Source organism: Coregonus lavaretus (genome assembly GCF_964263955.1).
Source record: "Coregonus lavaretus genome assembly, chromosome: 14".
In the NCBI taxonomy this organism is placed as follows: domain Eukaryota; kingdom Metazoa; phylum Chordata; class Actinopteri; order Salmoniformes; family Salmonidae; genus Coregonus; species Coregonus lavaretus.
This window is the reverse complement of record NC_140001.1, coordinates 12,746,758-12,771,859: the sequence shown is the minus strand read 5'-3', so window position 1 is coordinate 12,771,859 and position 25,102 is coordinate 12,746,758. Positions and strand designations below refer to the sequence as shown.

At 45.7% G+C, this 25,102-nt stretch overlaps 1 protein-coding gene across 1 annotated transcript in view; it reads left to right on the top strand.

The window, feature by feature from the left end:
* Positions 1–23,347, top strand: part of LOC311141268 (retinoic acid receptor RXR-alpha-B-like) — a 43,644-nt gene extending 20,297 nt beyond the window's left edge. The window contains exons 3-11 of the mRNA XM_084176537.1: positions 1,898–2,085; positions 15,611–15,773; positions 15,945–16,124; positions 18,180–18,349; positions 18,648–18,777; positions 19,066–19,198; positions 19,697–19,788; positions 22,278–22,383; positions 22,524–23,347. Coding sequence (XP_084032663.1) covers positions 1,898–2,085; positions 15,611–15,773; positions 15,945–16,124; positions 18,180–18,349; positions 18,648–18,777; positions 19,066–19,198; positions 19,697–19,788; positions 22,278–22,383; positions 22,524–22,686 — 1,325 coding nt within the window. The 3' untranslated portion in view covers positions 22,687–23,347. The remainder of the gene's footprint in view (positions 1–1,897; positions 2,086–15,610; positions 15,774–15,944; positions 16,125–18,179; positions 18,350–18,647; positions 18,778–19,065; positions 19,199–19,696; positions 19,789–22,277; positions 22,384–22,523) is intronic.
* Positions 23,348–25,102: the final 1,755 nt, after the last annotated feature.

Below are 25,102 nucleotides of genomic sequence, written 5' to 3'. Positions count from 1 at the left end.
AAATTCATTAAAAATCCTACAATGTGATTTTCTGGATTATTCTTTCTCATTTTGTCTGTCATAGTTGACGTGTACCTATGATGAAAATTACAGGCCTCTCTCATCTTTTTAAGTGGGAGAACTTGCACAATTGGTGGCTGACTAAATACTTTTTTTCCCCACTGTATCCACAGTTGCTAATAGTTACCAGTAGCTACCCGCTAGCTAGTCCAGGTAGTGGGTTAGCTAGCTTCGTGCTTCACCGGGCTCAGCCGAATACAATACTAACCTACAATAATTACATACACAACCCACGATAACTACCTACAATATCTAACTACAATCTAAATACATAGTTTAAGCTTTACTCGACAAAGCCCAAACTATGTATATAAGCCATATAAGCCAAGCTTACCTCCCGCCAGAGAGAGACACAACCTCACCCGATGACGACCACAGGACCAGAGGACATTTCTCCAAAAAGTACGATCTTTGTCTCCATGTGCAGTTGCAAACCGTAGTCTGGCTTTTTTATGGCGGTTTTGGAGCAGTGGCTTCTTCCTTGCTGAGCGGCCTTTCAGGTTATGTCGATATAGGACTTGTTTTACTGTTGATATAGATACTTTTGTACCTGTTTCCTCCAGCATCTTCACAAGGTCCTTTGCTGTTGTTCTGGGATTGATTTGCACTTTTCGCACCAAATTACGTTCATCTCTAGGAAACAGAACACGTCTCCCTCCTGAGCGGTATTACGGCTGCGTGGTCCCATGGTGTTTATAATGCGTACTATTGTTTGTACAGATGAACGTGGTACCGTCAGGCGTTTGGAAATTGCTCCGAAGGATGAACCAGACTTGTGGAGGTCTACAATTTTTTTTCTGAGGTCTTGGCTGATATCTTTTGATTTTCCCATGATGTCAAGCAAAGAGGCACTGAGTTTAAAGGTAGGCCTTGAAATACATCCACAGGTACACCTCCAATTGACTCAAATAATGTCAATTAGCCTATCAGAAGTTTCTTATGCCATGACTCAGTCGGGATCTCAACTTGCTGTTGCGAGTTGGAATAATAGAATCCACAAGGTGCAATTTCAAAATTTGGTTGTGCATCAGCAGTGTTTCTCTTGTTATGTCAGTCACTGATAGTCAGTCAATTAGCCCAAGTTTGTTTAGTAGCCAGCTATCTATCTATCTTGTCATCATGGTCGAATTACCGGCATGGGGGCCCCCATTGATTTTAGTAGTCAGTCTCACTCAGATATCCTATTGAAGGTTCTTGGATAAATACAATAAAATAAACCAATTAATATTATTATTAAATTTTTTGGGAACTTATTTTTGTTAGTCAGTCTCACACAGATATCATATTATAAACTGCAAACATTTCACACCACACAGATAATACCATGTTGAAAGTGTAGCCCTGTCCATACATGTCCTCTTTTAGTTTTTGTTCCACTTTTCTCAGAAGCTGTCTCATACCACATAGTTCAGTCTATCTGTGGCTGGTAATACTATCCTGTACAGAAGGCTAGTTGATTTGGACAGTCTCCTATTCTGTTGTTGGATATATGGGGGGAAAATCCTACAGAAGACTTTAGAATGATTTAACACAACCAGTTCAGAACACACTTTACGCTAGTTTCCCCCCTTGCGTATCAGCAACGTAAGGTTTTGAATATACATTTCAGACCAGATGTCAAATACAGAAACCATTTGAGCCATGTGTTTTCATGGGATCAAATAATATGAGTGGATTCATGGCTGTTATACAATATAATTATGAATTAAATGTTGGTTCACCAGCCTGACCACACAAAGAGGGCTGCTTTGAATTTAGCGACACTGATGAAAATATGTTGGAGATGTGTGTATCAGGCGTACATCAACCTTGTTCCTGTCCTCCCTCTCTCTCACAGACCCCTCCGGTCAGCTGTCCTCACCATCGCTCCGCTCACACCACGTCCATAGGGGAATGGGTGCTCACCCCCTGCACCCATCTCTGCTCATCCCGTCCTCGGTGAGCTACTCAGGCCCTCCACACTCCGTCAGCAGCCGCCCAGCGGGACACCACTCTACCTCCTCCAACATGGGTTTCAGCCCACAGGTAAGGCCTCCAACGCAACCTACGACCCCCAGACACCACACTCAACCACCTGCTCCTTGGACATGGTTTTCCTTCCTTAGTTGGGGTCCTGTGAAGAGTTGACTTGGTGTATGGCTGGCTTGCTAGGTTTCCATGATAAATTCTGTAAAACCAAATGTTGCCAAATGAAACTCTATACAAGCTCGTCTGTAAGGATTCGGGATGGCAACATGTGCATTGTGTAAAAGGATGGCCAAATGTGAGGATAACCTTTTTCACGACCCACAAGCTGAGGCCTGGGTAACCTTGAATTTATGTGAAACTGAGAAATGCCAGGGTTGCCCATTTATATCTGAAAAGGTCTCAAGAGGCTTTGTGGAATGCAAATTCATATGACATAGTAATGGGCTTGACAAACTGGATAAAAAGGCCTTTTGTTTCTAGACGGTTATTTCCTATTTTTCATCAGTGTAATCAACTAAACCCTGAGTTATTCCTTTTGAAGAATAGTTGAACAGAAAGGAGAGCTACATTTAGATGTCTTTATCCACTTAAGCTGATGCAGTACTGTACTGTCGCATTACACAGAGCTCTCTGTGCTATACTGTGCTAATGCATAGCATTACGTTGTTAGCACCATATAGTATTCTGATGGCATTCTCTGCTTGTGCAAATAGGAAGGTTATCAGCAGGTTGTACTTCACTGTTACTTATTAAAGGCCTGGAAGCTTTCAATAGTAAAACATTTTGTCACGATCGTCATACATAGAGGAGGACCAAGGCGCAGCGTGTTGAGCGAACATACTTTAATAGTTAAAGTGCACACACGATGCAAAACAACAAAACGACTCGTAACGTCCTAGGTAACAATGACCAACTGGAACAAGAACCCACAAACACAAAGGGAAAACAGACAGTTAAATATGGCTCCCAATCAGAGACAACCAACGACAGCTGACACTCGTTGCCTCTGATTGGGAGTCACTCTAGCCAACATAGAAATAAACACAACTAGAACTACCAACATAGAAATCTAACACATAGAATGAACACACCCTGGCTCAACATATAGAGTCCCAGAGCCAGGGTGTGACAGTACCCCCCCCCCCTAAAGGCGCGGACTGCGACCGCGCCTCAACTAGAGCAAAACAGGGGAGGGCTGGGTGGGCATACCTCCTCGGCGGCGGTTCTGGCTCCGGCCTTGCCCACCACCCTCCAATAAACCCCCCATAGCGCCCCTGGTCCGGTCTGGCCCCGCTGGCTGGAGCTGAACTGGACGTAGCAGGAGCGGTTAGCTTCAGCTCCGTTGTGGAGCAGTTGACCGGTACCTGATTAGGCACCGGTGACCCAGGCACGGGTTGTGCCGGACTGACGACGCACACCCCTGGCTTGGTGCGTGAGGCAGGAAAGGACCGGACCGGGCTGACGATGCGCACCCCTGGCTTGGTGCGTGGAGCAGCAACGGGCCGGACCGGGCTGACGATGCGCACCCCTGGCTTGGTGCGTGGAGCCGGAACGGGCCTCACCGGACTGACGATGCGCACCCCTGGCTTGGTGCGTGGAGCAGCCACGAGCCGGACCGGGCTGACGATGCGCACCCCTGGCTTGGTGCGTGGAGCCGGAACGGGCCTCACCGGACTGACGACTCGCACCCCTGGCTTGGTGCGTGGAGCCGGAACGGGCCTCACCGGACTGACGACTCGCACCCCTGGCTTGGTGCGTGGAGCCGGAACGGGCCTCACCGGACTGACGACTCGCACCCCTGGCTTGGTGCGAGTAGCAGGAACGGGCTGGACCAGGCTGACGACTCGCACCCCTGACTTGGTGCGAGTGGCAGGAACAGGCCGGGCCAGGCTGGCGACGCGCACCGTAGGCTTGGTGCGAGTGGCAGGAACAGGCCGGGCCGGGCTGGCGACGCGCACCGTAGGCTTGGTGCGTGGAGCAGGAACAGGCCGGACCGGGCTGGCGACGCACACCGTAGGCTTGGTGCGTGGAGCAGGGACAGGCCGGACTGGGCTGGCGACGCACACCGTAGGCTTGGTGCGTGGAGCAGGGACAGGCCGAACCGGGCTGTGGAGACGGATAGGAGACCTGGAGTGAAGAGCGGCCACAACCCGTCCCGGCTGAATGCCTACCTTCACACACTCTGTTTGAGGCATCCGCACAGGACGTACAGGGCTGTGTACCCGTACTGGCATAACAGCACGTGACACTGGAGCAGGATATCCGGGACCGCGGAGAGGCATTGGAGACCACGAGCGTTGAGCCAGCACACTCCGTCCTGGCTGCATACCCACCTTCGCACGACACGTGCGGGGTGCTCGCACAGGACGTACAGGACTATGCCGGACCACTCGTGGCACAGTACGCCGCTCCGCATACCGCGGAACCTGCCCCGTCCCATGCTGCCATGCCTGAGTACGGGAAGTTGGTTCCGCTCTCCATCCAGGCTCCGCCAACCTGCCTTCTGGCCCCCCTAACCCGGTGGCCTCCTCTCCAAATCGCCCTGTGGCAGCCTCCTGCTGCCCAGCCGCCCATGCCGTGTGCCCCCCCCTAAAAAATTTTTGGGGTTGCCTCTCGTCCGTCCGACGATGACACTGCTGACGCCGCTGCTCCTCTCTCGCCAGGGCCTTAATCCTAGCCCATGGTCCTTTTCCCCCGAGCATGTCCTCCCAGGACCATACTTTGCCCACCTGGGCCATCGCCAACCTCTCCATCTCCTTTCCCGGCGCTTCCTCCCATGTCCAGTCTGCCTGCTCCTGGACACGCTGCTTGGTCCTTGTATGGTGGGGTTTTTCTGTCACGATCGTCATACATAGAGGAGGACCAAGGCGCAGCGTGTTGAGCGAACATACTTTAATAGTTAAAGTGCACACACGATGCAAAACAACAAAACGACTCGTAACGTCCTAGGTAACAATGACCAACTGGAACAAGAACCCACAAACACAAAGGGAAAACAGACAGTTAAATATGGCTCCCAATCAGAGACAACCAACGACAGCTGACACTCGTTGCCTCTGATTGGGAGTCACTCTAGCCAACATAGAAATAAACACAACTAGAACTACCAACATAGAAATCTAACACATAGAATGAACACACCCTGGCTCAACATATAGAGTCCCAGAGCCAGGGTGTGACACATTTCTTATGATACTTATTTAAACAGAGGACTTCTTCTTGCAGGTGTTATGGAAAATGCCAATGTTTGTCATTTAACTTCAATTATTACCAAATTGTATGTGCGCCTATGTTAGTGCTCATGGGGAATCCAAGATGGCGTAGCAGTGTGTTCGTGCTACTTGCTATTAGCCACCGTTAGCAGTCTTCACCATTGTCCATGGCCTGCACTACCTACCAGCCAGCTCTAGCCTGGACGATTATCGGCCAGTCTCCACATCGCGCTATCGAGCCATAGCATATCGGATTTTCTGCCGGAATCACTGAATCACTGGACCTTAACACCGGATCATCGCAACTAGCTAGCTGCAACCGAATGGCTGTTGTTGTTGTTGGCCAATCACCGCTGTCCAGAAGCAAGCCCCAGTTAGCCTTGAGCAAGCCTCGAGCCAGGCCCATCTCCTGGCTATCTACCTTTCTGTCAACCGGACGGGACCCCCTAGTGTTGACACAGAGCCCCGCCGATCCATCACGACTGGTCTGCCGACGTAATCGTCTGATGTGGTTTCAACAGGCTTCCCGTTGCGACGACCATGAAGATCCATCTGCTATCCCCGGCCCGCTAGCACACGCAATCAACAGCCGTGCCTCCTGCTCGCCTGTGCTGTAGCAGTCACTGAACTGCTCCCGGACTCACCTATTGCTGTTCACTGAACCTTATGATCACTCAGCTACACAGCAGATGCCTGCTGGACTGTTCCTTTATACGGTACCCCATCCTGTTTATTTGTTTAGCCTCAGCTCAAACTTTCGTCGCCATTACCAGCTGTTGTCTTAGCTCTCTCGAATAACACCTGTGATTGCTTTATGCCTCTCTCCCATGTCAATATGCCTTGCCTATTGCTGTTTCGGTTAGTTCTTACTGTACTTTTTCACTGTAGAGCCCCCAGTCCCGCTCAACCTGCCTCAGCAATATACTGTAGAGATAGCCTGCAGAGCTCTATCATACTATCCAGGTCTGTGCCCAAACAGTTTGATCTTCTACTTCTAAAAATCCACTTTTCCAGAAATAAGTATCTCACTGTTGCCGCTTGCTACAGAACCCCCTCAGCCCCCAGCAGTGCCCTGGACACCATATGTGAATTGATTTCCCCCCATCTATCCTCAGAGTTTGTATTGCTTGCTGACCTAAACTGGGATATGCTTAACACCCCGGCCGTCCTACAATCTAAACTAGATGCCCTCAATCTCACACACATTATCAAGGAACCTACCAGGTACAACCCTAAATCCGTTAACATGGGCACCCTCATAGATATCATCCTGACTATTTTACCCTCTAAATACACCTCTGCTGTCTTCAACCAGGATCTCAGCGATCACTGCCTCATTGCCTGCGTCCGTAATGGGTCCGCGGTCAAACGACCACCCCTCATCACTGTCAAACGCTCCCTAAAACACTTCAGTGAGCAGGCCTTTCTAATTGACCTGGCCCTGGTATCCTGGATGGATATTGACCTCATTCCGTCAGTAGAGGATGCCTGGTTGTTCTTTAAAAGTGCTTTCCTCTCCATCTTAAATAAGCATGCACCATTCAAAAAATGCAGAACTAAGAACAGATATAGCCCCTGGTTCACCCCAGACTTGACTGCCCTTGACCAGCACAAAAACATCCTGTGGCGTACTGCATTAGCAAAGAACAGCCCCCGCGATATGCAACTTTTCAGGGAAGTCAGGAACCAATATACACAATCAGTTAGGAAAGCGAAGGCTAGCTTTTTCAAACAGAAATTTGCATCCTGTAGCACTAACTCCAAAAAGTTTTGGGACACTGTAAAGTCCATGGAGAATAATAGCACCTCCTCCCAGCTGCCCACTGCACTGAGGCTAGGAAACACTGTCAGTACCGATAAATCTACGATAATTGAAAATTTCAACAAGCATTTTGCTATGGCTGGCCATGCTTTCCACCTGGCTACCTCTACCCCGGCCACCAGCTCTGCACCCTCCGCTGCAACTTGCCCTTGTCCCCCCCCGCTTCTCCTTCACCCAAATTCAGATAGCTGATGTTCTGAAAGAGCTGCAAAATCTGGACCCCTGCAAATCAGCTGGGCTAGACAATCTGGACCCTTTCTTTCTAAAATTAGCAGCCGAAATTGTCGCAACCCCTATTACCAGCCTGTTCAACCTCTCTTTTTTGAAATCATCTGAGATCCCCAGAGATTGGAAAGCTGCTGCGGTCATCCCCCTCTTCAAAGGGGGTGACACTCTAGATCCAAACTGTTACAGACCTATATCAATCCTGCCCTGCCTTTCGAAAGTATTTGAAAGCCAAGTTAACAAACAGATCACCGACCATTTTGAATCCCACCGTACCTTCTCCGCTATGCAATCTGGTTTCCGAGCTGGTCATTGGTGCACCTCAGCCACGCACAAGGTCCTAAACTATATTATAATCGCGATCGATAAAAGACAGTACTGTGCAGCAGTCTTCATCGACCTGGCCAAGGCTTTCGACTCCGTCAATCACTGCATTCTTATTGGCAGACTATATAGCCTTGGTTTCTCAAATGACTGCCTCGCCTGGTTCACCAACTACTTCTCAGATAGAGTTCAATGTGTCAAATCGGAGGGCCTGTTGTCTGGACCTCTGGCAGTCTCAATGGGGGTGCCACAGGGTTCAATTCTCGGGCCGACTCTATTCTCTGTGTATATCAATGATGTCGCTCTTGCTGCTGGTGACTCTCAGATCCACCTCTATGCAGACGACACCATTTTGTATACAGTGAGGGAAAAAAGTATTTGATCCCCTGCTGATTTTGTACGTTTGCCCACTGACAAAGAAATGATCAGGTTATAATTTTAATGGTAGGTTTATTTGAACAGTGAGAGACAGAATAACAACAACAAAATCCAGAAAAACGCATGTCAAAAATGTTATAAATTTAATTTGCATTTTAATGAGGGAAATAAGTATTTGACCCCCTCTCAATCAGAAAGATGTCTAGCTCCCAGGTGTCTTTTATACAGGTAACGAGCTGAGATTAGGAGCACACTCTTAAAGGGAGTGCTCCTAATCTCAGTTTGTTACCTGTATAAAAGACACCTGTCCACAGAAGCAATCAATCAATCAGATTCCAAACTCTCCACCATGGCCAAGACCAAAGAGCTCTCCAAGGATGTCAGGGACAAGATTGTAGACCTACACAAGGCTGGAATGAGCTACAAGACCATCGCCAAGCAGCTTGGTGAGAAGGTGACAACAGTTGGTTGTAAGGGATCGGGGGTTGGCTGGGTCTAGACAGAGTCCCCGATCTACAGAGAGGGGGAGTCATCAGACTCGATCTGGTTCACCTGAGTTCTGAGCACACCTGTCAGTAATTAGTGTAGGATTTAAGGTGTGCTCAGAAGTTCAGTCGGTGCGAGGTATTGTTCCATTGTGACTTGCTAAGCGTTTTGTTCCGAGAGAGAGAGAGAGAGAGAGAGAGAGTTTGTTGTTTTTGATTACCCGTGTATCCGACCTGTGCCTTGTTGTTTGACTCCCCGTATTGCTTAATCCTCTGCTTGTCTACCCCAGTGATTACCGTTCTCTGATCCTGTGCCTGTGCCCTCGACTACGACTAAGCCCGCTCCCTTGGTACCTCTGCCTGTCTATGCCTGGCCCGGTTTTGACCACAGCCCGCCCGACCACGATTAAGCTATTCCCTTGTCTGTCCTCTAATAAAGCATCGCTATTCTGCGATTGGATCTTACCACTCTGTCCGAGTATTCATTACATTGGTGCGATTATTCGCAAATGGAAGAAACACAAAATAGCTGTCAATCTCCCTCGGCCTGGGGCTCCATGCAAGATCTCACCTCGTGGAGTTGCAATGATCATGAGAACGGTGAGGAATCAGCCCAGAACTACACGGGAGGATCTTGTCAATGATCTCAAGGCAGCTGGGACCATAGTCATCAAGAAAACAATTGGTAACACACTATGCCGTGAAGGACTGAAATCCTGCAGTGCCCGCAAGGTCCCCCTGCTCAAGAAAGCACATATACAGGCCCGTCTGAAGTTTGCCAATGAACATCTGAATGATTCAGAGGAGAACTGGGTGAAAGTGTTGTGGTCAGATGAGACCAAAATCGAGCTCTTTTGCATCAACTCAACTCGCCGTGTTTGGAGGAGGAAGAATGCTGCCTATGACCCCAAGAACACCATCCCCACCGTCAAACATGGAGGTGGAAACATTATGCTTTGGGGGTGTTTTTCTGCTAAGGGGACAGGACAACTTCACCGCATCAAAGGGACGATTGACGGGGCCATGTACCGTCAAATCTTGGGTGAGAACCTCCTTCCTCAGCCAGGGCATTGAAAATGGGTCGTGGATGGGTATTCCAGCATGACAATGACCCAAAACACTAGGCCAAGGCAACAAAGGAGTGGCTCAAGAAGAAGCACATTAATGTCCTGGAGTGGCCTAGCCAGTCTCCAGACCTTAATCTCATAGAAAATCTGTGAAGGGAGCTGAAGATTCGAGTTGCCAAACGTCAGCCTCGAAACCTTAATGACTTGGAAAAGATCTGCAAAGAGGAGTGGGAAAAAATCCCTCCTGAGATGTGTGCAAACCTTTGTGGCCAACTACAAGAAACGTCTGACCTCTATGATTGCCAACAAGGGTTTTGCCACCAAGTACTAAGTCATGTTTTGCAGAGGGGTCAAATATTTATTTCCCTCATTAAAATGCAAATCAATCTATAACATTTTTGACATGCGTTTTTCTGGATTTTTTTGTTGTTATTCTGTCTCTCACTGTTCAAATAAACCTACCATTAAAATTATAGACTGATCATGTCTTTGTCAGTGGGCAAACGTACAAAATCAGCAGGGGATCAAATACTTTTTTTCCCTCACTGTACATCTGGCCCTTCATTGGACACTGTGTTAACAAACCTCCCAACGAGCTTCAATGCCATACAGCACTCCTTCCATAGCCTCCAACTGCTCTTAAACACTAGTAAAACTAAATGCATGCTCTTCAATCGAACGCTGCTTACACCAGCCCGCCCGACTAGAATCACTACTCTCGGCGGTTCTGACTTAGAATATGTGGACAACTACAAATACCTAGGTGTCTGGTTAGACCGTAAACTCTCCTTCCAGACTCACATTAAGCATCTCCAATCCAAAGTTAAATCTCAAATCAAATCAAATCAAATCAAATTTTATTGGTCACATGCGCCGAATACAACAGGTGCAGACATTACAGTGAAATGCTTACTTACAGCCCTTAACCAACAGTGCATTTATTTTAAACAAAAAAGTAAGAATAAAACAACAACAAAAAAGTGTTGAGAAAAAAAAGAGCAGAAGTAAAAAATAAAGTGACAGTAGGGAGGCTATATATACAATAGAATAAAGTGACAGTAGGGAGGCTATATATACAGGGGGGTACCGTTGCATAGTCAATGTGCGGGGGCACCGGCTAGTTGAGGTAATATGTACATGTGGGTAGAGTTAAAGTGACTATGCATAAATACTTAACAGAGTAGCAGCAGCGTAAAAAGGATGGGGTGGGGGGGCAGTGCAAATAGTCCGGGTAGCCATGATTAGCTGTTCAGGAGTCTTATGGCTTGGGGGTAGAAGCTGTTGAGAAGTCTTTTGGACCTAGACTTGGCACTCCGGTACCGCTTGCCGTGCGGTAGCAGAGAGAACAGTCTATGACTAGGGTGACTGGAGTCTTTGACAATTTTGAGGGCCTTCCTCTGACACCGCCTGGTATAGAGGTCCTGGATGGCAGGGAGCTTTGCCCCAGTGATGTACTGGGCCGTACGCACTACCCTCTGTAGTGCCTTGCGGTCAGAGGCCAAGCAGTTGCCATACCAGGCGGTGATGCAACCAGTCAGGATGCTCTCGATGGTGCAGCTGTAGAATTTTTTGAGGATCTGAGGACCCATGCCAAATCTTTTTAGTCTCCTGAGGGGGAATAGGCTTTGTCGTGCCCTCTTCACGACTGTCTTGGTGTGTTTGGACCATGATAGTTCGTTGGTGATGTGGACACCAAGGAACTTGAAGCTCTCAACCTGTTCCACTACAGCCCCGTCGATGAGAATGGGGGCGTGCTCAGTCCTCTTTTTTTTCCTGTAGTCCACAATCATCTCCTTTGTCTTGGTCACGTTGAGGGAGAGGTTGTTGTCCTGGCACCACACGGCCAGATCTCTGACCTCCTCCCTATAGGCTGTCTCATCGTTGTCGGTGATCAGGCCTACCACTGTTGTGTCGTCGGCAAACTTAATGATGGTGTTGGAGTCGTGCCTGGCCATGCAGTCATGGGTGAACAGAGAGTACAGGAGGGGACTGAGCACGCACCCCTGAGGGGCCCCCGTGTTGAGGATCAGTGTGGCAGATGTGTTGTTACCTACCCTTACCACCTGGGGGCACAAAAAACAGCGCCGGAATCGGCTTCCTATTTTGCAACAAAGCCTCCTTCACTCATGCTGCCAAACATGCCCTCGTAAAACTGACTATCCTACCGATCGTTGACTTCGGCGATGTCATTTACAAAATAGCCTCCAACACTCTACTCAGCAAATTGGATGTAGTCTATCACAGTGCCATCCGTTTTGTCACCAAAGCCCCATATACTACCCACCATTGTGACCTGTACGCTCTCGTTGGCTGGCCCTCACTACATATTTGTCGCCAAACCCACTGGCTCCAGGTCATCTATAAATCACTGCTAGGCAAATCCCCGCCTTATCTTAGCTCATTGGTCACCATAGCAACACCCACCTGTAGTATGCGCTCCAGCAGGTATATCTCACTGGTCATCCCCAAAGCCAACACCTCCTTTGGCCGCCATTCCTTCCAGTTCTCTGCTGTCAATGACTGGAACGAACTACAAAAATCACTGAAGCTGGAGACTCTTATCTCCCTCACTACCTTTAAGCATCAGTTGTCAGAGCAGCTTACCGATCACTGCACCTGTACACAGCCCATTTGTAATTAGCCCACCCAACTACCTCATCCCCATATTGTTATTTATTTTCCTCATTTGCACCCCAGTATCTCTATTTGCACATCACTTTCTGCACATCTATCACTCCAGTGTTAATACTAAATTGTAATTATTTTGCACTATGGCCTATTTATTGCCTTACCTCCATAACTTACTACATTTGCACACACTGTATATAGATTTTCCATTATGTTTTTGACTGTACGTTTTGTTTATCCCATATGTAACTCTGTGTTGTTGTTGTTTTTATCGCACTGCTTTGCTTTATCTTGGCCAGGTCGCAGTTGTAAATGAGAACATGTTCTCAACTGGCTTAGCTGGTTAAATAAAGGTTAAATAAAAATAAAAATAAATAAATGGGGTCTTTTACATGGAAATGCCCTTGTCACACTCCAACCCATTGTAACCATATTGTTCGGGGACATTGCCACTGCCACTATACAATAAATCCCCAGCTCTTTTGTGCTTTGTGCTATAAAGAGCTCCCTTTGTTGCCTCCCCCTCACACACACATTTTTTCTGTTACACACCCACACACACACATGCATGTGCAAACACACGCATACACACACCAATTTACAAAAAATGTCATATGTAATTCTTATGGCATAAAATGTTGAATTTTATTAGGAATATGGTTTGATCAAAGAAAGGCTATTTCTTAGACTGTGTGCTTTATTGCTTCATTTCCTGTTATAAAAGGAATAAGCTACTAGCACACATTGTGACAACCAACCCCATACTGTGTGACAACCAACCCCATGCTGTGTGACAACCAACCCCATGCTATGTGACTGTTACAACCAACCCCATGTTGTGTGACAACCAACCCCATACTTTGTGACAACGAACCCCATGCCGTGTGACAACCAACCCCATGCCGTTCGACAACCAACCCCATGCTGTGTGACAACCAACCCATGCTGTGTGACAACCAACCCCATACTGCGTGACTGTGACAACCAACCCCCTACTGTGTGACAACCAACCCCATGCTGTGTGACAACCAACCCCATACTGTGTGACTGTGACAACCAACCCCATGCTGTGTGACAACCAACCCCATACTGTGTGACTGTGACAACCAACCCCATGCTGTGTGACAACCAACCCCATACTGTGTGACTGTGACAACCAACCCCATACTGTGTGACAACCAACCCCATACTGTGTGACAACCAACCCCATGCTGTGTGACAACCAACCCTGCGATGGGGCTGGTGGACAGAGTGTGTTTGATGGCTTATAACTCCATGTTGGAATACGATATGAGGATAAAAAAGGGTCCTCATTTCTACCCAAGACGTTGGTCTTTCTCCTAATATTGAAAACAATATTGTAAGATATAGTGGTGGTGAGAAATACATACAAGAGTAAAAAGTGACAACCAACCCCAGTCTCCCCTATGTGTTGTATTTACTGTTATATTTGCTGTTATCATCATATAATATCATATAGGCCTAATTATATACATTTATGTGACATCTAAAGGACTCATTTAGATCCTCAACCATGGGGCTTTCCAAAGGTATTTTCTCATCACTGCCACTAATATAACAAACCATGTGGTTAATTCAAATTGGAGTTGGTATGCACGGAAACAATGGACATATTTTTTCGGGACATTTTTACTGTGTGTCCAATTTGGCTTCTAAATTTAGAGGGTGTGTATATTAAATCTTCAGATTTGGCCTTTTTGGCTTCCTCGTCAGCTAGTGTCACGCCCTGACTCTGGGGACTCTTATTTGTTGAGTCAGGGTGTGATTTTCTATGTTGTGTAGTTCTATGTTTTCTATCTAGTATGTCTAGATCTATGTTTGGCCGGGTGTGTTTCCCAATCAGAGGCAGCTGTCGCTCGTTGTCTCTGATTGGGGAGCATACTTAGGCAGCCTATTGACAATTAGGTGTTGTGGGATCTTGTTCTGTATAAGGTATGTTGTTTGTGTCTACCTTGGACTTCACGTTTCGTTTATTGTTTTGTCGAGTGTTTATTAAGTTTAAATAAACATGTATGCATATCACGCTGCGCCTTGGTCTGACCCGTCTATGAACGAACGTGACAGCTAGTAAAGCGAGCTCTGTGAGCCGTCTGGTCTGTATCTCATACAGACTCATTATCTCTGTCAGTGGCTTTGACCCCTGACCCCATGGTGTCACCTATGATCTGAGTCTGCCACATGGGTCGAATGCTCTTTATTAGCCACCTAAATGGGCTTAGCAGACGCCTATCAGAGGGGAAACAAGAGACAGTTGAAAGCAGCAGCAGCTTGACCATGTGGTGTATGTCCAAATTTAAATTGGAACACTATAGTGGCCCATGGTGATCCCTCCTCATCCCAATGTGTGAAGGTGAAGTTAAGAAACTTTCCGAGGAGGGATGAGTAGTTATTATATAAACCACAAGCAGGGCTGTTGATCTGCCTTGTGATGAGGCATACAGTCTAGTGTATACAGTACAGTGAATTTAGAAAGACCCTGCAGTCCCAGTCTCAGCCTTTGGGTGCGTCCGAAATATAGTGCATTATGGACCCTGGTCAAAGGTAGTGCACTAAATAGGGAATAGAGTGTCATTTCAGAGGCAGTCTCAGTCTACCTCCACCACTACACCAGAGGAGTTAGTTAACTAGCTTTTCCAAGGCAGCCAGATGGAGAGGTCAACATGTATCTCCTCTGTAGCTAAATTGGTAGAGCATGGTGCTTGTAACGCCAGGGTATTGGGTTCGATCCCCGGGACCACCAATACGTTAATAAAATGTATGCACACATGACTGTAAGTCGCTTTGGATAAAAGTGTCTGCTAAATGGCATATTATTATCTCTGACTAGGCCCCAGAAGACAACCTCCTCCATGTGGTCCATATAAAAGAAACAACAGACACGCTTTCAGTTTTTATAACACTCTGCCTCTGCCGATGATCTTTTATCTACGTTTTCATTAGATTTTCAGTGTATACACATACAAACACAAAGTACTTCAATGTTTCCAACCTCCCCTGAAATCCAAGACTCCCGAAAACAAATGTCCATATTTGGCGTCTAAGAGGAGGCATGAATACACCCTCATTACAAAGATTTGAGTCAGGTTTATGTACGCAGTTGTTCTTTCTACCTGTAGGGGTTAGACAAAATAAGAATAAAATATTATCCAGTCTAAAATTAGGACATTGGCAACGTGAGGATGCAATGTGAATCACCACAACACAGTTCTGTCTAAAGGGTACTTCATATCTGTCCATCACTGTGGTACAAGATCTCAAGTCTGTGTGTGTGTGGCTGCGTGTCAGCTGTGTGTGTGTGTGTGTGTGTGTGTCCGTGCATGTGTGTGTTTATGTGTGCGAAGAATGAGAGAGATGAGCGTCTTTGTCTCCACTCTGACGGTCTAATCCTCCTGTCTGTCTGTCTTTGTTGTTTGTTTACAGCTCAGCTTCCCAGTGATCTCCAGTAACAGCAGCATTAGCAGCACAGAGGACATCAAACCCCCACTGGGCCATAACAGAGTGCTAAAGGTTCCTGCTCAGCCCACAGGCACCTGTCTCTCCCTTAACAAACACATCTGTGCCATCTGTGGAGACCGCGCCTCAGGTCAGCACCCCAAACGTCCCCACAACAGCCCCACAATGTCTCCCTGGTCCCCAATACAGGGCCCTACAGGCTGGGGGATCCCTCTCATGTCAGACTGCTGATCCTTGTCATTCTACTGTACAAGCACTAAGGGAAGACCTAACTAAACCTTTGTATGTATTGTTCTGGCAGGTAAACACTATGGAGTATATAGCTGTGAAGGTTGCAAGGGCTTCTTCAAGAGAACAGTGAGGAAGGAGCTGACGTATACCTGTCGAGACAACAAGGACTGTCTGATTGACAAGCGCCAGCGCAACCGCTGCCAGTACTGCCGATACCAGAAGTGTCTGGCCATTGGCATGAAGAGAGAAGGTATGCTCCAGGCAATGACCTGAGAGAGTGAGCACAGACAGACACAAATGTGAAACCAACATCAGTCAGTGTGCTGCTAACAGCTTTGCTTCCTCCACTTTCTCTGTCCCCTTATTGCGCTCAAACCAGTGGTCCTCTGATCGCAAACACACATGACTGACCTCCTCGACAATGTACCAACCAAAAGGGTATCCTACGAAGCAGGTTTGAGGAGTTAGCGAGGTAACTTTGGTCAACTCTGAGTTCAACTCGGGATAACCAGTCAGGTACATTTTTGTCAGGTACATTTCTATGCCACAAATCCTTCAGAACTAACTTGATCCAGGGAAGGCTAACTCAGGGCTAACTCCATTTATCCTGAATGAAGTGTCTGAGCCACAAGTTGAGGACCAATGAAATCAGATTCCCTCCCTCTCGCAAAGATTGCGTCATTATCCCCTTAATTTGAGGAAGAAGACTGATTAAATATTTTATTAATCAAATGCATTTTTGTGTGTTAAAAATGTTTAAAAAGTGAAAATACCTATCACATTATTTAGTAATGAAAGAATGCATTTGAAACTTCACGGACACGTTTATATGACAAATACATTTTTTATAATTATGATTAAATTATTTTATCGATAGGAGTGGGAAAAGAAGGTGCTCATGCATTGATAAGCAAAACCAAAGATAAGTAATACAATAAAAAGCTTTCTGAAAGCCTATTTCACACCATAGCCTGCTGAATTTGCAGGATAACTTTTCTTCATTTTGATTTTGGCACAAATGAAAATGTGGCTCTGACTTGCCCATGGATTGATGTTTCAGCATTGTCTCAATGAAGAGTTTGGCGTTCGACTAGCCACATGTGACATGCACGCACAGTTACAAGCCTGTTAGAGTTAGCGGCAGGCAGACTAGCAATATCCACCGTCGTAGTACGGATGAAGCCTGAGTTGGAATGTCAAGCTAACTTAAGCTACTTAGCTTTAGCTTGCTTCATAGGATACCCCTCTGCTGTGCTACCACAGTGTCTAGGGTACAGCGTCTGTCACCACCGTGTCTAGGTTACAGCGTCTGTCACCACAGTGTCTAGGATACAGCGTCTGTCAGCACAGTGTCTAGGGTACAGCGTCTGTCAGCACAGTGTCTAGGGTACAGCGTCTGTCACCACCGTGTCTAGGTTACAGCGTCTGTCACCACAGTGTCTAGGATACAGCGTCTGTCAGCACAGTGTCTAGGGTACAGCGTCTGTCACCACAGTGTCTATGGTACAGCGTCTGTCACCACAGTGTCTAGGGTACAGCGTCTGTCAGCACAGTGTCTAGGGTACAGCGTCTGTCAGCACAGTGTCTAGGGTACAGCGTCTGTCAGCACAGTGTCTATGGTACAGCGTCTGTCAGCACAGTGTCTAGGGTACAGCGTCTGTCAGCACAGTGTCTATGGTACAGCGTCTGTCACCACAGTGTCTAGGATACAGCCTCTGTCACCACAGTGTCTAGGGTACAGCGTCTGTCAGCACAGTGTCTAGGGTACAGCATCTGTCACCACAGTGTCTATGGTACAGCGTCTGTCAGCACAGTGTCTAGGGTACAGCGTCTGTCACCACAGTGTCTAGGGTACAGCGTCTGTCACCACAGTGTCTAGGGTACAGCATCTGTCACCACAGTGTCTAGGGTACAGCATCTGTCACCACAGTGTTTATGGGTACAGTGTCTGTCAGTACAGTTCCTGTATCTACCCTCAGGGCATGGCTGGTGAAGAAATTAACTTACTGTGTAGAATAGGGGTGCTTTTCCTGCTTATTGTACTATTTATCATGTTTAATGTTTGATTGGATCTTAGCCAATAGTTTCATATACTGAGACACCATTGTAAACAAAATATAACTTTTAAAGCTTACCTTTCATAAACTCTTCATAAGGCCATTCATATCAAATGTCATGCTATAAAAGGAGCTCTTCACCTTGGTGGAGTAGGCTAAGAGCATTCCCTACTTCTCTGAGCTGGCCCTGGACAGTGTTGTAAGGGGCTGGCTAAAACAGCAGCTACATCCCAATGCTTTGACCCCAGCTGTGCAGGAGGAGCGCCAGCGAGCCAAGGAGAGGAGCGAGAGCGAGGCGGACTCGTTAGGTTGTGCTAACGAGGACATGCCTGTGGAGAGGATTGAGGAGGCGGAGCTCGCTGTGGAGCCAAAGACCAACACATACATTGAGGGGAGCCTGGGCCTGCCCACCAACTCAGTGAGCTCACTGCACACAACATAACTTATTACTGATCACTTACTATACTCTATGACTGTAGAGTAGCCTACACTGTATATTACATACTGGCACAACAACCTCATTCCCCCATCTTATGACAACTGCCTAGGGGGGAAGTATAGCTGAGACACAAGCTGAATGTCTTTCAATGTGCTTTAGAAACCAGCACAGAAAAGTGCTCTTGGTAGAGGCCATATTTAACCCAAGCTCATTGAATCCCTCCAGCTCAGGTCTCTGATGACCTCTTGACCCCCTGACCTCCACTCTGTCTCCCCAGCCCAACGACCCTGTGACCAATATATGCCAGGCAACAGACAAGCAGCTCTTTTCCTTGGTGGAGTGGGCCAAGATGATCCCCCACTTCTCAGAGCTGGCCCTGAATGACCAGGTCATCCTCCTAAGAGCAGGTATCGTCTGATCTCATCTGCTGTGGTCAAACCTGTGAGGGGAAATAATTAATCCAAACAGAGCAGCTCTGTCAACTGGGATCTACTCGTCTTTTACTTGATTTCTTGTTGTTTATACAGGGCAGTATTCATTAGGCACCAAACGGACCCAAACAATGAGGCGATGTTTGAACTTGTCCAACATGAAATGCTCATTTACATTTTCCGTTGTAAAATGTTTTGTTACGTTTCCCATTGCATGCCTTAATGAATACGACCCAGTTAGAGGTTTCCCTCTCTACCCCTCAGGGTGGAATGAGCTCCTCATAGCCTCTTTCTCCCATCGCTCCATCACTGTGAACGACAGCATTCTGCTGGCCACCGGCCTCCACGTGCATCGGAACAGCGCCCACAGTGCAGGAGTGGGGGCCATCTTTGACAGGTAACCAATAACAGCCTGGCCCACAGATCCATATCATCATAATTAGTCCATTCATTGGTACCATTGGATACTTGAATAATATACCCTATAGTGGATTGAGTACTATCATAATATTACAGTTAAAGTAAGATTTAAAGTGTTACTGTTAACAAACCCAATTTTACTCCACATTCCTGCTAAATGTACTGTGGGTTTTTCAAGTGCATTACATGCTCATTGCTCATTGCCTTTCTATCGCAAAATCTGTCCTAATTATGCCTGCATGCTTTATAATCCAACCCTTTTGAGAAGGTTTGATGTAGGATGATGAATATTTCCCTAAGATTTAATCTGACATGCAACATTTTGTGCATTTGTGATGCTCGCAGAATGATGAATTAATCTTTGAATATTTAACTCTGAAGAGTTGTTGGGCTCATGAATTCTAAACAGAGATACATCCAAGGCTATCAGAGGAATGTTGGAAGTGTATTAAAGTAGCTTGTTTTACCTGCACAGAGTGCTGACTGAGCTGGTGTGTAAAATGCGAGACATGCAGATGGACAGGTCTGAGTTAGGGTGCCTTCGAGCCATCATTCTCTTCAACCCAGGTAGGTCTGCTGTACATCACACACTCCATCCTGGCTAGCAACTCATCAAGCTGGACTGTACATGAATGGGACAAATACTCTTATTTCAGGCCTATTCTTTGTCAAGGACAAAGACTCTTATTTCAGGCCTATTCTTTGTCAAGGTTGCTTTGTGTTGTTTACATAGTAATAATGATGTAGTATATACCTGTCCAATGCATATTCATTTGTAAATGTGAAGAGGAGGAATTTGAAGACAGTATGACTTGTGTTACTGAGCACTATATAAAATATATAAAGCACAATATAAAATATAGAAAGCACTATATAAAATGAGGTGAATAGAGCAGGGTTATATTTACTGTTAATTCACCACACCCACATCATAGTATAAACCAGGCTCTCTCTGATTCAAACCCAGTAGCCCCGGGCAGGTGTTTGCGTGCTTATGTGTTTGTGCCTGTGTGAGTGTGTGTGTGTGTGTGTGTGAGTGTGTGTGTGTGTGTGTGTGTGAGAGAGTGTGTGTGTGTGAGTGAGTGTGTGTGTGTGTGTGAGAGAGGGTGTGAGTGTGTGTGTGTGAGAATGTGTGTGTATGTGTGCCTGCATGCATGCTGCAGACTGATGTGGATGTTATTTTTGCAAATGTATTAAAAATTAAAAACAGAAATACCTTATTGACATAAGTATTCAGACCCTTTGCTATGAGACTCGAAATTGAGCTCAGGTGCATTGATTGGACATGATTTGTAAAGGCACACACCTGTCTATATAAGGTCCCACAATTGACAGTGCATGTCAGAGCAAAAAACAAGACATGATGTCGAAGGAATTGTCCGTAGAGCTCTGAGACAGGATTGTGTCGAGGCACAGATCTGGGGAAGGGTACAACAACATTTCTGCAGCATTGAAGGTCCCCAAGAACACAGTGACCTCCATCATTCTTAAATGGAAGAAGTTTGGAACCACCAAGACTCTTCCTAGAGCTGGCCGCCCGACCAAACTGAGCAATCGGGGGAGAAGGGCCTTGGTCAGGAAGGTGACCAAGAACCCGATGGTCACTCTGACAGAGCTCCAGAGTTCCTCTGTGGAGATGGGAGAACCTTCCAGAAGGACAACCATCTTTGCAGCATTCCACCAAGTAAATGGCAAATGTCAGCACACTTGGAGTTTGCCTAAAGGCACCTAAAGGACTCTCAGACCATGAGAAACAAGATTCTCTGGTCTGATGAAACCAAGATTGAACTCTTTGGCCTGAATGCCAAGCGTCACATCTGGAGGAAACCTGGCACCATCCCTACGGTGAAGCATGGTGGTGGCAGCATCATGCTGTGGGGATGTTTTTCAGCGGCAGGGACTGGGAGACTAGTCAGGATGGAGGGAAAGATGAACGGAGCAAAGGACAGAGATCCTTGATGAAAATCTGCTCCAGAGCGCTCAGGACCTCAGACTGGGGCGAAGGTTCACCTTCCAACAGGACAACGACCCTAAGCACACAGCCAAGACAACGCAGGAGTGGCTTCAGGACAAGTCGCTGAATGTCCTTGAGTGGCCCAGTCAGAGCCCGGACTTGAACCCGATCTAACATCTCTGGAGAGACCTGGAAATAGCTGTGCAGCAACGCTCCCCAACCAACCTGACAGAGCTTGAGAGGATCTGCGGAGAATAATGGGAGAAACTCCCCAAATACAGGTGTGCCAAGCTTGTAGAGTCATACCCAGGAAGACTCAAGGCTGTAATCGCTGCCAAAGGTGCTTCAACAAAGTACTGAGTAAAGGGTCTGAATAGTTATGTTTTTATTTTTTATAAATTTGCACACATTTCTAAAAACATGTTTTTGCTTTGTCATTATAGGGTATTGTGTGTCGATTGATGAGGGGGAACATTTTTTAAAATCAATTTTAGAATAAGGCTGTAATGTAACAAAATGTGGAAAAAGTCAAGGGGTCTGAATACTTTCTGAATGCACTGTATAGGCCTTCATTAAAATGTGTGTGAAAGGCAACCTTTTTCTAAGATACTGTATTCAGTTCGGTACTTAAGTACTCAGTTCGGTACTTGATCTCAATGACTTAAACCTCAAATGGTTTGGATTCATATAAACAGAAGCCTATGTTAACTCAGTTTAGTTTCTCTGATGAATTCATTCATAGGCTATTGTCAAACAAACATCTTAATTTACCATTTTCTTGCTGGTTTCTCTCTACATAAGACTGTTCATAAGTCTGGTAATATTTGCCTTCAAAGTCCACGTCATTGACCTCAGACGCTACACGCTCAGTGTGCTTATTTTCAACCAAACCTTAAAGCTAACATCAGTTTGCAAAGTTAAACCATTGTTTGGGTTGGACCAGTACACTGTTAAGTAGTTTACTACTGCCCTCTCCTGGGCAGACATTTTTATTACACAGGACTTTTAATGTGTGTTGTGTGTTGGTCTAAAAGTGATATGGAACACAGAGTTGGTGACCTTGTCACCAGTAACACATTCTGTTCTGTTTACATATGTGTAGACTCCAAAGGCTTGTCAAACCCAGGGGAGGTTGAGGCACTCAGAGAAGGGGTGTATGCTTCACTGGAGGCATACTGTAAACACAAATACCCCGACCAACCAGGAAGGTACTGGTCATTGTTTGGTCATCACCAAATATTTGATGAACCTACTTCTACGGTACTTAGTGACATATGTCAATTCAGCCAGATGTATAATAGTTTTGTTATCATCATAATCAATCTTTACATGTTCTTGTCTTATACAGATTTGCCAAACTGTTACTTCGATTGCCAGCCCTACGTTCCATTGGCCTCAAGTTTCTGGAGCACCTGTTCTTCTTCAAACTGATAGGGGATACACCCGTTGACACATTCCTCATGGAAATGTTGGAAGCTCCACACCAAATGACAAAACAGCACTGCAGTTAAAGACTGTCTGTCCGCTACTTGCCTCAAAAGGAAGAGAGCTGGTGATTTGCCTGATTGACAGACTCAGTTTGAACACAAGAACTGGTGGACAGCAAATCTTTGGCTTTGTTTAATGTACAGTAGGTGTATTTATCATAGTTTTGTGTCAGAGAGAAATGTCTTGAAGGTAAGGGCCAGAGTCTGCAACAACTCAAAGCATGAGATCTTTTTCACAATGAATGATAATGTCTTCACTCTTCCGATTCAACACTGAACATTGTCATAATTGGTCGCTACTCCGTGCCACAAACCAGAGGCCTCTCACCTCATCATCATCCTGCCTTAGACAGGTCTACCTCTTGTAGTCATTCTCATATTCTGTCATAATAACAACATGGTCTGGCCAAACTGTTGTCTAGGATGATCTCCTGTTATACATGTAAACCTCACCTCAGTCTCTCGCAGTTGGTCTTCTTCTCCTCCTCAATGAAAATGTTCTCATGTGACTATATACGGCAGACAAGAAGGTCATGCATTTTTAACTGGAACCCCTGGAAAAGGGTTCAATTAACTTCAGCTCAAAACCAGGGGTCATTTTCCTACTCCTAGCACTTAACTTTGATCTTTGTCAAGCAGAGGATGGCTCGAGTCAGTAGCCCACTGTGAGGACAGAGGAGGCTGATCTGAGGAGCTTTAGGAGGACTGGCTCATTGTAATGGCTGGAATGGAATAAATGGAACGGTATCAAACACATCAACCATATGGAAACCTCATGTTTGACTCCGTTCCATTTATTTCATTCCAACTATTACAATGAGCCCATCCTCCTATAGCTCCTCTCACCAGCCTCCACTGTGTGACTAGCATGCAACTGTAGTGGGGAGGATCAATAAAGGGGTCAGTCTTCACTAATGGTAATTCACATATCAACATGTAGTGCTAATTTCTGTATTGCTGTGGGTTTTTTATACTGCTGTTGTTTGCTTTGTGTCGGTATTTCCAAAGAGTAGCAGTGGTGAACATCTTCAGAATGATGCGTAGGTGTGTAGGTCAGTGTTTCCCAACTCCAGTCCTCGAGTACCCCCAACAGCAAACATTTTTGTTGTAGCCCCAGAAAAACTAACTTGATTCAATTCGTTGATGGCCTGATGATTAGTTGACGAGTTGGATCAGGTGTGCTTGTTCGGGCAACAACAATGTTTACTGGTGAGGGAACTGGAGGAATGGAGTTGGGAAACACTGGTGTAGGGGACTGTCTGTAGTTTCTGAGGGATATAAAACACACATAAAGCCTCTGCCGCCCCCTGGTGCATCACACAAAAGTAATGCAACTGTCCAAGGACTTTGGGACATGAGAAGATAAGTGACCTTATTACTTTGTAACTACTGTGTATTTACAGTGTAATAAGTGTTGTAATTACTCATTGCTACAATGTGTTACAATGTTACTTACAGCAGTAACCCTACCTAACCAATCCTATCGTACAGTATTAAAGTGTAATAATGGGTAAGTGCAATACTTGTTACACTGTAGTACCAGGAATAATTACACTGTAATAAGGGCACTGTAATTTAAAGTCTTACCCACATTTCCCAGTCCATGCATAACAGAAGACAAGAGAAGAATGATTGATGAGAACAAAAGATGGTAGAGCAATTTTTAAGAATCGTTTCAGTCAGAAGTACAATATTCAGTTAGAGCAGCCAGAAATATTGTTGGAACCTCAGATTTATTTTAATTGTATTTATTGAGTCTTTATTTGATCAGGGAGTCATACTGAGACCAATGTCTCTTTTACAGATGAGCCCTGAATAACAGAAATGAAAGAAATACAAAATTCAAGCAGAAAGAAAATACAGTCATAACAAACAGTTCATTTAAAAATGAAATCACCACCAATAAATTAACAATAGCAGCAAACATAGCCTACATCTAGTTCATCCACATTTTTAAGCAAATGTATTAGTTAATATTTTAGCATCATCAATGCTTACTAAGCCACTCAGGACTAGTGTATTTAGGATTAACAATAATCTTGCTTTGTTTTTCCTCATTTAAAACATGGCAACATGTTGTTTAAAGGGGCAATCTATGATTGATACATCAATTTTTGGTATTTAAAATTAATTATATATAGCCATTGAATATTGAAGAATATAAATTATATATGCCTCATGAGATTAGTTCAGCTGTCTTACTCAATCAAACTGTTGTGTTTACTGGGAAATAAACAAAGAACAAATGTAGTAACTAGTGATGTTTAATGATTTATTTATTCACCATCTTTATTTGACCTGTTCTGTTTAGAGAGCATGTATTATTGGCTTACCTGAGCAGAGAACACGCTGTAGACCTGACTACATTTACACCTGTGGCCCCAGGCCAGACCATGCTCTAGGCCAGTTATAGCTGATGTCACATTTTGCAATGCACCCA